The sequence below is a fragment of the Onychomys torridus genome, chromosome 21 (assembly GCF_903995425.1).
Source record: "Onychomys torridus chromosome 21, mOncTor1.1, whole genome shotgun sequence".
Classification (NCBI taxonomy): domain Eukaryota; kingdom Metazoa; phylum Chordata; class Mammalia; order Rodentia; family Cricetidae; genus Onychomys; species Onychomys torridus.
In genome coordinates this window covers 4,930,354-4,943,305 of record NC_050463.1, presented here as the reverse complement: position 1 = coordinate 4,943,305, position 12,952 = coordinate 4,930,354, and the positions used below count along the sequence as shown (strand labels likewise).

The following is a 12,952-nucleotide window of genomic DNA, read 5'->3' as shown; positions in this document are numbered from 1 at the left end:
CTCTCCTGCCTGTGAATAAACCCAGGACCTCTAGTTCTCATGTGTCTGGTTCTTCCAGAGAAACAGTTGTGCACTGTCTTGGACCAGAAGATGTATTCTTCAGCCTCCAATTTAGAGGTGAGTCAACCCATCTTTGCTTTTAAATGGACAGACCCAGTGGGAGGTTACAGTGGGCAACTACCCTAGACCAGGTTTCCCCAGGAGTGAAAAACAGTAAATGTAGAGTTTCTGCTCTTCCCCCAGAGGTTTTATGGGAAAACAGATTATAAAAGGGCCACTGAGGGACTGCTGAAAGAGTCCTTGGGCTACAAAATACTGGCTAAGAAAAGACCAACTTTGTAGAAGATGGCCTATTGTGGCTACCAGCTGAAGGGAGGCAATAGGAGCCTGTCTCAGAATAGGATTGTTGCCATCCTTCAAATACCAACTCCAAAGAATAAGAAGCAGGTTCAAGAGTTCCTAAGTGCAGCTGGATATTGATGCTTCTAGATACCAGATGTTTTGGAGATGGCAAGGCCTATACACCAGCACAAAGTGGAGCACTGAGCCCCTAATCTGGACTGAGACTTAACAAAAGCCATTTAAGGTTTAAACATAGCTATGATTTCCGCTCTAGCTATAGAATTTCCAGATGGCTCAAAACATTTCCATCTGTTTGTCCACAAACACAAGATAAACGGAGTTTTAATCCAATATTTGGATACATGGAAATGTCCTCTGATGTACCTGTACAAGGGATTGGACCCTGTAGCCCCAGGTTGACTCATCTGTCTAATCAGAATGGAGGTTAATGCTAGTTTAATGAAAGAAAACAAACAAGTTAACACTTCCACAAGATCCTATACTCACCAAACAAAACAACATGGTTGTGGCCAGACTCTGAGGGACATCAAAACACTAACTATCTAATGCTGTGTGACCCAGTACCGGCCCTACCCCTGGCACATCCTCCAATCTATTTTGAGAAACTCACCACCATAAATTCAGCTACCCTCTTGCATGATGACATAGGTATTTGTCCATGATTGTCAAGAGGTGAAAGATGAAACCAGGTACGTGGGAGCTGTCGCACTTTTATTAATTGAAAAAATTGGGACCCACACCAGGTACCTCAGCCCAGAGAGCAGAGCTATCTATTTGACCTAGGATCTCAGGTAGGGAAAAGGAAAGTCCTTCACCATACACAAGACAGTCCCTATGCTTATACTGTCAGGCATGTCCACAGTACAATGTATAGAGAAAGAGGGTTTCTCACCACTTGGGAAAAGGACATTGAAAATCTTGGCCTTCCTAGAAGCTGTTTGGCTTCCCCTACAAATTGCTGTTCTCTGCTGCTGGGTTCTGACCTGTCTGCTGACCAAACCAGTGAGGCCTATTGAAATTCTGCATAAACCAGTGGGGCCTACTGATAATCTACATAAAACCAGGGCAGACAATAGATACTCTAATAACATACCATGACCCTTTACACCCTTAGATTCCATGGGAGAAAATAGTTGAAAACCACAGGATGATGGAAGACACCAGAGGAAAGGGTCATTCTCTGAAAAACAACTGACAGGTATGTTGGTAACTAACCTGCAAAGGCTAATCATCTGGGGTTCACAAAACTTTCTGAGTTGTTCACACTAAGGTAGAGTATACCTAGACTGGACAGTCTAAGAGGGACATCTCAGCCAAATGCCAGGTTTGTGCTCAAGTGAATCCAAAACAGAGAGCCCTTACCCAGGAAAGCATCCAAATGACAGAGCAAGAACTGTTGCACAAATTCTAATTGGTCTTATAATAAAAACCCAGAGCCAGATATTGGGGTAAACGCTGAAAGATCAGAGAGACAAAGAAGCCACAGCCACTTCTCACCTCGCCAACTCCAGGAATCCTCTGACTGAATCCTCTGAGTCCTCAGTCGAAAGGCTTTAGTACCAGTCTCCTCACGCCTTACATGTCTTTCTCCGCCCACCCATTTCACTTCCTCCCTAGTGCTGGGAGCAATGGCGTGTGTGCTTCCTAAACACTGCTAGCAAAGGGGGAGATCTCAAGTGCTGGGATTCAAGGTGTGTGCCACCACTGCCTGTCCTCTATGTTTAATCTAGTGGCTGGCTCTGTCCTCTGATCCTCAGGCAAGCTTATTTGATATACAATATGTCACCACAAAGAATCCCAAGGTCTCTGGGGAAAATGACTTCATCAAGATCTTCTCTGCCCAGGGAGGATAACAGTACTTGCTAGTTTTTATAGCTACCCCTTCCTGGTTGGTAAAAGTGTTTCCCACCCAGAATAAAACAACCCAAGTAGTAGCTTAAAAAGCTTCCCTAGGAACTGGTCCCATGACTTGGGCTCCCCCTAGAATGGGGTCCAACAAGGGCCTGGCTTTCAGAGCCAAATTTTTTTCAATTAATAGCCACAGCTTCACACATAGATTGAAAACTTTATTGGGCATAAAGACCTCAGAATTCTGGCCAGGTAAAAAGAATAAACAGGACATAAAAAATAAACAAATACAAAATTTTAACAAAACTCTCATTATAATCTACTGAAGAATGGACAGGCCTCCTGACCTTGCTTTGCTTCTGCCAGCTGCCCCCCACATAAGGATGGATTTACCCATCTATGAGATTACATTTGAAAAGCATCCCCCACTGCTTCCCAGGATCAGAGACCAAATGTTGCATGAGCCCTAATTGGTCTTTTTTTTTTTTTTTTTAAGATTTATTTATTATGTATACAGTATTCTGTTTGTATGTATTTCTGTACACCAGGAGAGGGAACCAGATCTCATTATAATCAGTGCTCTTAACCTCTGGGCCATCTCTCCAGTCCCCAGTTGGTCTTATAATAAAAACCCAGAGCCAGATATTGGGGTAAATGCTGAAAGATCAGAGAAACAAAGTAACAAGCCACTAGAGAAACTTCTCACCACTACTGAATCCTCAGGCCGAAAGGGAGGTGAGATCCTTTCTCCACCAATCCTCAGGCTGAAAGCTTCTGTATCTTCAGCCAAAAGGCACCAGACTCCTGCCTTCTATTCCTTTCTCTGCCCAGCCACATCACTTCCTGTCTTAATATTCCTAGTGCTGGGATTAAAGGTATGTGCCACCACTGACTGGCTCTATTTCTCTTTTAGACTGGATTAATCTCATGTAGTCCAGGGTGTGCTTTGGGATGTCTTTCTGTATGCTATTAATATGTGTTGCTCTGATTGATTGATAAGTAAAGCTGCATTGGTCTATGGCAAGGCAGCTTAGAGTCAGGTGGGAAACCTAAGCAGATATACGGAGAGAAGAAAGGAGAGCAGTCGGAGATGCCAGCCACCACTGAAGGAGCAGCAAGATGCCAGCAGACCAGGAAGGAATGGCATGGCCACCTAGCAACCTATAGATTAATATAAATGGGTTAAGTTAAAAGAGCTAGCTAGCAAGAAGCATGCTATAGGCCATACAATTTGTAAATAATATTAAGCCTCTGAATGATCATTTTATAAGCAGCTGAGGGACCTCAGGGCCAGATGGGGGTGAGTGGGACTGGAAAAACCTTCTGGCTACAAGAGTGGCTTTGAACTCACAGAGATCCAGATGGATCTCTACCTCCTGAGTGCTAGAATTAAATGTGTGTGCCACCACTGCCTGGCCTCTGTTTAATCTAGTGGCTGTCTTTGATCTCTTATCTTCAGGCAAACTTTATTTGTTAACAGTACATACAAAATATCACCACAAACAACAGTTTACATAACAGTCGAATCATTGCTTTCTCAAGTCACTGCAGGCACTCCAGATGTCCATAAAGGCCATTCATTGGACTACCCTAGAGACTCAGGTGACATCAGAGTCCACCACCAGCTTCCCCTTGTTCCAGTTCAATGATACTGTCTGGGTCAAGTTAGTAGTCAAAGTGACATGGGAACTAACCTGGAATGGACCCTAAAAGATGATTCTCTCCACTCCTACGGGCATGAAGAGAGCTGCCATTACCATGGACCTCCCACATCAGGGCAAGAGGGCAAAAGCCAAAGATGATGCCAAATGGACTGTCTAGTTATGGATCTATTGAAATTAGGTTCCCTGAGTCCTAAAGGTGTCCACTCTCTGTCCCTCTGACTCCCCTTGAGTCTTACATTTGGTATGAACAGTGGGTCATGCTCCAACCGCACTGCCCTTAGGCCTGGACCAGGGAACTAAGACAGATGGACACAGGGAAGGTCTTACCTACTGTAATTACACAAAAAGCTACTGGCTGCTGTGAAGGCCTGCTTGCCCTGGAACTCCCTCTATACACCAGGCTGGCCGCAAACTCACAGATCCTCCTGCCTCTGCCTCCCAAGTGCTAGAATTAAAAGCATGCAATACCACTGCAAACTTAACTATTAAAACAAACAAACAAACAAAAACAAAAAACTGAACCCAAAAGTCTTCGGTCCCGCAAACATGGAGAGTCACAAATCTGTCTGATCACAGCCCAGACCAGACTCAATTGGGAGGAAATGGGGCCAAGCAACATCTTGTGTTTGGGGACTGAGAGAAGGTGAAAGACCCGGATGACAACAACTGACTTCAATGGTTACAGTCAGTTGGTGACACACGTGGATGGACTCAGCTGTCTCTGCTTGGGGTCATGGAATTCTGGTTGGGGTCTCGGAATTCTGGTTGGGGTCATGGAATTCTGGTTGGGGTCATGGAATTCTTTTCTCTGTTACTTAGCTGTGTGGGTCTACATGCCTGGACCACAGGGACCATTTCCTCCTATATTCATAGTAACTGAATTAAAGTGTCTTTTTAAAGGAAAGGGTGTAAGGGTGCACATTTAACCTTGCAGAGCTGTGGACCCCACTGGGAACTGTGCCTGATGGACAATGGGCTTCCTTAACAGGGAGCTGGACTAACCCTGAGTAGAAAACAACCATGTGGCTACTGTGTCAATAATATTATGATAATACAGAATTTGAGCTATGGATACAGCAAAAGTTCAATAAAAACATTCTAACAATTAATGCTACCAACAACAGAAATCGCATGAGAAAATGTCATCATGAATGAAAAACTGATCAGCACATGAGTGGATAACTAGTACACACAGTGACACCATCTGACTTCAAACTATGAATGAAACTGTAATAAAGACTGCACTGAACTGGGCGGTGGTGGGGGCGCACACCTTTAAACCCAGAACTTGGGAGGCGAAGCAGGCGGATCTCTGTGAGTTTAAGACCAGCGTGATCTAAAAAGTAAGTTCCAGGGCAGCCAGGGCTACACAGAGAAACCTTGTCTCAAAACACAAACAAACAAAGACTGTACTCTCTGGGAAAGAAAAAGGGATCACCAGAACATGAGTGTAAACTTTGAAATAAAAACACAGTTATGTCAGGTTATGGTGGCTCCACACCTTTAATCCTAGCACTTGGGAGAGGTAGAGGCAGGAGGATCTATAAATTTGAGGTCAGCCTGGTCTACAAAGTAAGTTCCAGGACAGCAAGGACTAAACAGAGAAACCCTGTCTCGAAAAAACAAAGCAGGGCTGGAGAAATGGCTCAGCAGTTAAGAGCACTGACTACTCCTCCAAAGGACCTGAGTTCAATTCCCAGCACCCACATGGCAGCTCACAACTGTCTGTAACTCCAGTTCCAGGGGATCTAACACCTTCACATCAATGCACACAAAATAAAGTTAAATTATTTTTAAAAAGAAAACAAACAAATAAAAAACCCCTCACAATTAATTATAGTCAATTTTAACACATGAGGCCAGGAAACCCAGTAAGTCTGGCCTTACTGATACAAATGACTGGACCACCCTGGCATCCACATGCAAATGTGTTAATGACACAGACTTTACGCCCTGCACAGAATTAACTGCAGACTGATCTACACCTGAATGTTCAGTGCCAAGTGCAGAACTTCTAGAAGACACTAGAGAGACCAGGGCTCTGAGAGTTTGCAGATCGGCTTTCCCGGGAGACAGAAAAGCACAGCATGCGACGCCCTGCGCAGTGCAGCGCCAAGGATGTTCCCACACAAAGGCTACAGCTCCCCATGCTCTGCGCACGGCGTATCCCGCAAAGAGAAGTCATTTAGCGGTCCGGCTCTGTCGGGAGTTGCAGGGACCTCAGGGACCAAATTTGGAATCACTCTGGCTCCCAAGTCCAGCTGCCGGTTCCCACAGCCCCGGGAGGACCCCACACCGGCTCCTGCGGCGCCTGCACTCATGGGGCCCTCGGCTCCTCACTCACCATGGCGGAGGCAGAGCTCAGCCGCTCCCCTCACAGCTCCTCCAGCGGGTCACATCGCAGCTCACGGAACAAGAGATTCCCTCAGGCCTGGGGATGCTGACCGGAAGCGCTCGCCCCATTCTGACTCTCTGTCCTCCTGGAGGCCCAGATTGGCTAGTGACTCCTGAGTGACAGGTGTAGCTTGCTTAGAAACAGAGTGTTGTGAAGGGACACAGCACTACACACTTCCCAGGCCTGGCATCTACCACAGGCACAGAGTTGTCCCAGACCTGCAGAGATTGGCATTGCAGTAGAACTTGTGCCTGTACTGAAAAGTCCCCCTGCACTGTTCTTGTTTTTTTTCTTCATTCGTTTTACATACCAACCAAGGTTTTCCCTTTTTCCTCCACCTTCCTCCCCCTCCACCCCGTTCCGCCTCCCACCTCCCCACCCCCATCCACTTCTCAGAAAGAATAAAGCCTCCCATGGGGAGTCAACAAAGCCCAGCACGTCAAGTTGAGGCAGGACCAAGCCCCTCCCCCCTGCATCAAGGCTGAGCAAAGCATCCCACCACAGGGAATGGGCACCAAAAAGCCAGCTCATACACCAGGGATGTTATTCCCAGATCACGGGGAACCCCAAAAGACCTCCACGGAGACTGAATCCCACATATAAAAGGAAAGAGCTTTTATTCTCTCAAGCTCTGAGCTCTCTCTCTCTCTCTCTCTCTCTCTCTCTCTCTCTCTCTCTCCTCCTTTCTCTTTCTCATGCAGTGGTGAGAGCAGAGAGCCCTGAGCTCAGGTGGCACAGAGATTTTTTTAAATCATAGCAGAGGTTGGGGTGAAGGGATTTCCAGGGTCCAGGACCCTGATTGGCTGACAATTGTCTAGGGGGCATCTGTAAAACAAAAGCAGGTGTGTGCTGGACTCAAGGACATGTGGCCACCTTATCTAATGGTTGGAATGTTTGGGACGTCAGGCACTTCCTCACCCCTGGGTGGATCCAGAGTCCATGTGCTCCCTCAAGCTGGGGGTCATCTCTCCCTGTGGGTTTCCCTGTCATGATCTTGACCCCCCACCCCCTCATATAATCCTTCCTTCCTCTCTTCTACTGGACTCTCCAAGCTCAGCACAGTGCTTGGCTGGTGATCTCTGCATCTACTTCCATTAGTGAAGGTTCTGTGATGACAATTAGGGTAATCACCAATCTGATCACAGGAGAAGTCCAGTTCAGGCACCCTCTCCACTATTGCTAGGAGTCTTAGCAGGGGTCATCCTTGTAGATTCCTGGGAATTTCCCTGGCACCAGGTTTCTCCTTAACCCCATAATGGCTTCTTCTATCAACATATCTCCTTTATCACTCTCCCTCTCCGTTCCTCTCCCAACTCAACCTCCTCATTCACTCATGTTCACATCCTCCATCTCCTCTCCTCTACACCCCATCTCCCCGCCCTCAGTTTACCCAGGAGATCTCATCTATTTCCCCAGGATCCTCCTTGTTACCTAGCTTGTCTGGGGCTGTGGATTGTTGTGGTGGTATTGTGTTCCCTGAAATATTGTGTGTTCCCCGAAATAAACTTATCTGGGGTCAGAGAACAGGATGGCCACAATATTAAACATAGGCAGTGGTAGCACACGCCTTTAATCCCAGCACTTGGGAGGCAGAGCCAGGTGGATCTCTGTGAGTTCAAGGCCACATTGGAAACAGCTAGGCATGGAGACACACACCTTTAATCCCAGGGAGTGATGGCAGAAAGAGAAAGATATGTAAGGCGTGAAGACCAGAAACTAAAAGCATTTGGCTGGTTAAGCATTCAGACAAGGATGGGAATTAGGGGCAAGGGACAGGCAAGGAGAGTGAGCTTTGCCTGGTGGGCAGTTTTACATGTCACGGAAAGGAACCCAGGGACAGGTGACGACATAATTGCTTAGTAGAGGCTGGAGGAATATGAGGGGGGAGTAATGGAGAGGGCAAAGAGGGGGGTAGACATATTTTTCCACAATGAGGTATAATAGTGCAAGATAGTCGATGGACTATTGTCACAGAGGCTATGGGCTGTGGAATTCAGAGGGCACAGGCTACTTCTGTATGCTGTCACATAGAGGTGGGGACTGAGGGGATGTGAGCCTGAAAGACAGGTGGTGCCATCGAGCAAAATAAGACTGACCTCCAGCGTCCCAGAGGGTCAGAGAAGGAACGATGCAAGATAGCTGATGGACTGTCATCACAATGGCTATGGGCCTTGGAGGGCACAGGCCTGAGGGGCTTAGAGCCCGAAGACAGTGGCACCAGCACCGTGAGGGAGATGAGCAGTTCCTCAGTTGAGGAAAAATAGCCAGAAGGGAAGGGAAGAATCTTCTGATCCAACAGGGTGAAGGGTTTCCCACAGTCCTCCAGCTGGAAAAATGGTGGGTGGTACAAGGTCCCCAAAGCTCCTCAGAGTGCCAGCAGGCAGGAGAAAGCAGTGGGGTTGCTGGCAACCCTGGGCACCAATGTTGTGATTTATTACACGGCACCCCCATGCCCCATCCCAGGGTATCCTGCGTGTGCAGGGAAACATGCTGGGCAGATGCAGCAGCTGGCTGGGCAGGTGCAACCCAGATGATGCATCCATGTGGAGAGTTTATTATAATAGAGAGATAAAGAGGCAGAGAGTCAGAAAGAGGGGGAGAGAGAGAAAGAGGAAGGGGGTGCACACCTCATGAGAGGAAAAGGCAACAGGAATGACAGAGAAAGGGGTGGAGTTTTTCCTTAAGAGGTTTCTATGTCAGCATGCAGGGCAGCTCCAAGGGGCGGGGTCAGAATATTAACACCAGCTATGTACACTTGGGACTTGCCCTCACATAGGATCTGACTGGAACTCAGAACTCCCAGGCTGTGAGCTGCCTGTTACCCCTTTCTGCCCAGGGCCACCAGAGCCAGCAGGGCTCCAGTGCTGCAGCATGAGCTAGGGAGGAACCTGCCTGACTCCATTTTGAATGAGAGTTGAATTGCTTTCTGTTTCCTGGAACCAGACCTTCCCCAACCCATGACGTTGATTTGTTTTTAAGAATACCCTGTGAAGGGCTGGAGGGATAGCTCAGAGGTTAAGAGGTTAAGACCTCTTCCAGAGGTCCCGAGTTCAATTCTCAGCAACCACATGATGTCTCACAGCCATCTATAATGAGATCGGGCACCCTCTTCTGTATACTAAATAAATAAATCTTAAAAAAAAAAAAATAAAAAATACCCTGTGAAATGCTTCTGCACCCCAAGAAGCCTCTGCAGTAATGCACCAATCCAAATCAAACCGAATCAAACCAAATTAAGGAAAAGCCCAGGTTTAATGGGTGAAATGCTCCTGAATAATTTTCTGGGCCCTAGAGAGAAGGGGATGACCATGTGTCTGTTTTCTGGGAGACAGCTTAAATACTTCTTGGAGAGGGCAAGAGTCTGGTGATACTGGGTATGAGAAGAGACGGGATGATTGGGGGCATTGGACCGGTGTGTGGAAGGCGACCAGGATGTAGGTTGTGGCATTGGAGGATAGGGAGGGGCAATGGGGGGTTGGGGGGCGGAGGACAGGAAGGTGGGTAAGGAGGAGGAATTAGGTCTTTGGCCTTTCTCCTGGAGAGGAAAGAAAGGGGGAGGGTGGGCAAAGGGAGAAATATGAGGAATACTGGCCGCTGAATGTGTGGCAGCACAGGTGGGGGATGGGTAGGAAGAGTTCAGTCAGGGAGGGGCCAGTATCTCAGGAAGCATGGTCAGGGCATAATTTTCTGGGTTCCAATTCCAGATAGGTGGGATTCTGGAGGCACTGTGACCTTGGCCAACAAGACCAGTGCCGTGGGACACTGGTTGCTGTAGGGAGGGTGGGAATGCAGAACCCAAAGACCATGGACATAGGTTTCTGTCCACTTATCTCTATGCCAGAAAAATTTTCAAGATCAGAGGATTGAAAATTCAAAGGTTCCCTCTGGTGGGTATCTTGACTGGTTATCAAGAGTGTACTGTGGCCAGGCCTTAGTGCTCAGAGAAATCAGGATTCAGGACAGATGGTATCAGATAGTACCAATTTGAATAGATTTTTTAAAAAGATACCCCAAGGGTGTTTGTGGATCTGGCTTTGAATTGCAGGTGCCCATTTCACAAGTCCATGCTGGGACTGAAGACTAACCCAATGTGTCCAATGTGGTAGGCTTTGGGAAAAAAAAAAAAAAAAAAAACAGAACAGAATATCTTCTGAATAAGGAGTCTCACAGAACAAAGACAGGTCTTTGCTTTGGTAATGGGTCAGGGCCCTGGTGTGGCCATGCCTTTGGCAGGACACCCCAACAATCAGAGGAGGCCCTGGGCCTTTAAGGCAATGACTTGGAAAGGACAACTTACCCAGCTGAAAGCCGATCTTAGTCTGATGGGGAGCATGTGGGAGAGAAGGGTGTTTTTCTATCATGAGGCCCAGGGCTGGTGAAGGAAAATCAGCCCCGCGGTGGGACCTCTAGATGAAAAGGTTCTGTACTCTGAAGAGCCTCTCTGCGGACAAAGCAATCCAAATCAGACCAAATTAGACCAAATTAAGAAAAAGCCTAGGTTTAATGGGCAAAAGGCTCCCGGATGATTTTCTGGTCCCCAGAGAGGAGATAGGGAAGAGAGACCGAAAAAAACCACATGTCTGTTTCCTGGGGACAGTTTAAATACCCTGTGGAAATGGTGTTAGCATTCTGGCATACCCCTTGGAGACCCACCCAATGTCCTGATGTCATTAAAGCCCCTGTAAGAGGAAAAACCCATCCCCACTCTCTCTTTACTCTCCTACCAGAGGTAGCTCGCACCTCCCTCTTTCTCTGTTTCTCTCTCTCTTCCTTCCTTCCCTCCCTCCTCCTCCTCCTTCATCTTCATCTTCATCTTCTTCTTCTTCTTCTTCTTCTTCTTCTTCTTCTTCTTCTTCTTCTTTCTTCTTTTCTCTCTCTCTCTCTCTCTCTCTCTCTCTCTCTCTCTCTCCCTCTCTCTCCCACTCTCCCATTAATAATAAACTTTCCATGTGGACCTGTGTCTGCATGGTGCTACTTTTCACCACTCAATGCCACAACCCACCACTGCATCTGCATGGCGAGTCTCTCTCACCCACCGAGACACCTTGAGATAACCCGCCAAGGCCTTCCATGTGCTGTATGAAACACTGGGGCTATATGACTCAGCAGAGGCTGTCCTTGTGCTTTATCCCGCCTGTGGGCACTCTGAGACGTGCTGGGATTTCTGGAACCTTCAATATTCACTCTATAATCTGTAAGCCCCTTACCCCTTCTGGCCATTTTCCATGAGTGAGTATTCGTATCGTCGTGACTGTGGTTTCTCGCTTTTCAGCCTTGCACAGAGGACCCGGTACTGGGTACCACATGTCTCAGGCTTTCAGCTCTCCGTTCCCTGTTTCTATGCGTCCAGCAAATGGGATAGCTTGCACCACTCACTCTGTGGCCCATAGCCTTTAGATGACGATCCACTGGCTATCTTGAGCTGTCACTGGTCCTCACTGAAGGTCAGTCTGTTGGATCTTCTACCTCATTCATGGAAAATGAGTCTCCCACCTAACCTCTGTCTTTATAACCTCCCTGTCCTGTTCCCTCCCCTATCCCTTGGATTTGGATTCCTTCCTTACCAGCGCCCCCTCATGCTTTCACTCAAACTGTCTCGCACTGTTCTGTCTGTCTGCTCCCTGTTTCCCACTCTTCTTCATCCTTCTGCTGCCACTACCAAGGCTCGGGAGACCCAGGATGCCTCCCTTATCTTCTGCTCCTTCCTGGCTTTTTCCCACCATGCTGTCTCTCAGTCCACACCTGCAGTCCTGTAAATTCTTGCCTCTGGCTTTTTAAATTGGTCAGCTGACAGTTTCCTGGGAAGTTTTGTCTGTTATTCTGTTAAAAAAAAGTTTATTTCGTATGTGCCAATAGAAATGTGTGATTGATGTGGCCACATGAATGTGTTCCTGAGTGACTTTTTTTTTTTTTTTAAAGATTTACTTATTTATTATGTATACAGTATTCTGCCTGCATGTGTCCCAGATCTCATTACAAGTGGTTGTGAGCCACCATGTGGTTGCTGGGAACTGAACTCAGAACCTCTGGAAGAGGTAAGAAAGAGTAGTCGGTGCTCTTAACCACTGAGCCATCTCTCCAGCCCCCTGAGTGACTTTTGAGTGCTTGAGTTTATCTGTTCCACATACATGATCAGGTGCCAGAGGGTGATCATGTGGTCAGGTAAGTGCCATCTTGACTAAGATCAAAGATGGACAGATCACATGACCTCACCACCATCTTCACTAAGGGCAGGGGAAAGCCACATACTGTCTGTGGCTCAAGCATGGTTGAAGCACCCAGCACCTCAGCCTTGGCCAGTCCCCTGCCCGACTGGGCTCCAGTTGATCAGGGAAGCTTTTCTAAAGCTTTCTAGGTCTCTTGATAAAAAATGTTCTAAGATGTAAATGTCCACACAAGCTTTGAGGGTCTCAAAAGACGGTTCAAGTTAAAAATATCAGTTACAAAGACCCAAATAGATGATTTAAATACTTCAGATTACTTTCCCCTTCTATAATACTATTATATTAAGATTTCAAAAGTTCGGAGTCTAGCATTAATAGAATTCTGATACTATTTGGGTTACAAGCTCAAGATTTTAGATTTTCGTTGGTTGTTTTCTAAATATAAACCAGATGTCTCAAACCAGAGACATCTCCATACAATCTATACCTGGCTCTCTCTAAACAAAAAATGTACATGC

The 12,952-nt window shown here is 47.0% G+C and overlaps 1 protein-coding gene across 1 annotated transcript in view; it reads right to left on the bottom strand.

Moving 5' to 3' along the window:
* LOC118571442 (zinc finger protein 878-like) overlaps positions 1–6,554 on the bottom strand; it is a 70,105-nt gene extending 63,551 nt beyond the window's left edge. Inside the window, exon 1 of the mRNA XM_036170459.1 lies at positions 6,220–6,554. Coding sequence (XP_036026352.1) covers positions 6,220–6,222 — 3 coding nt within the window. The 5' untranslated portion in view covers positions 6,223–6,554. The remainder of the gene's footprint in view (positions 1–6,219) is intronic.
* Positions 6,555–12,952: the final 6,398 nt, after the last annotated feature.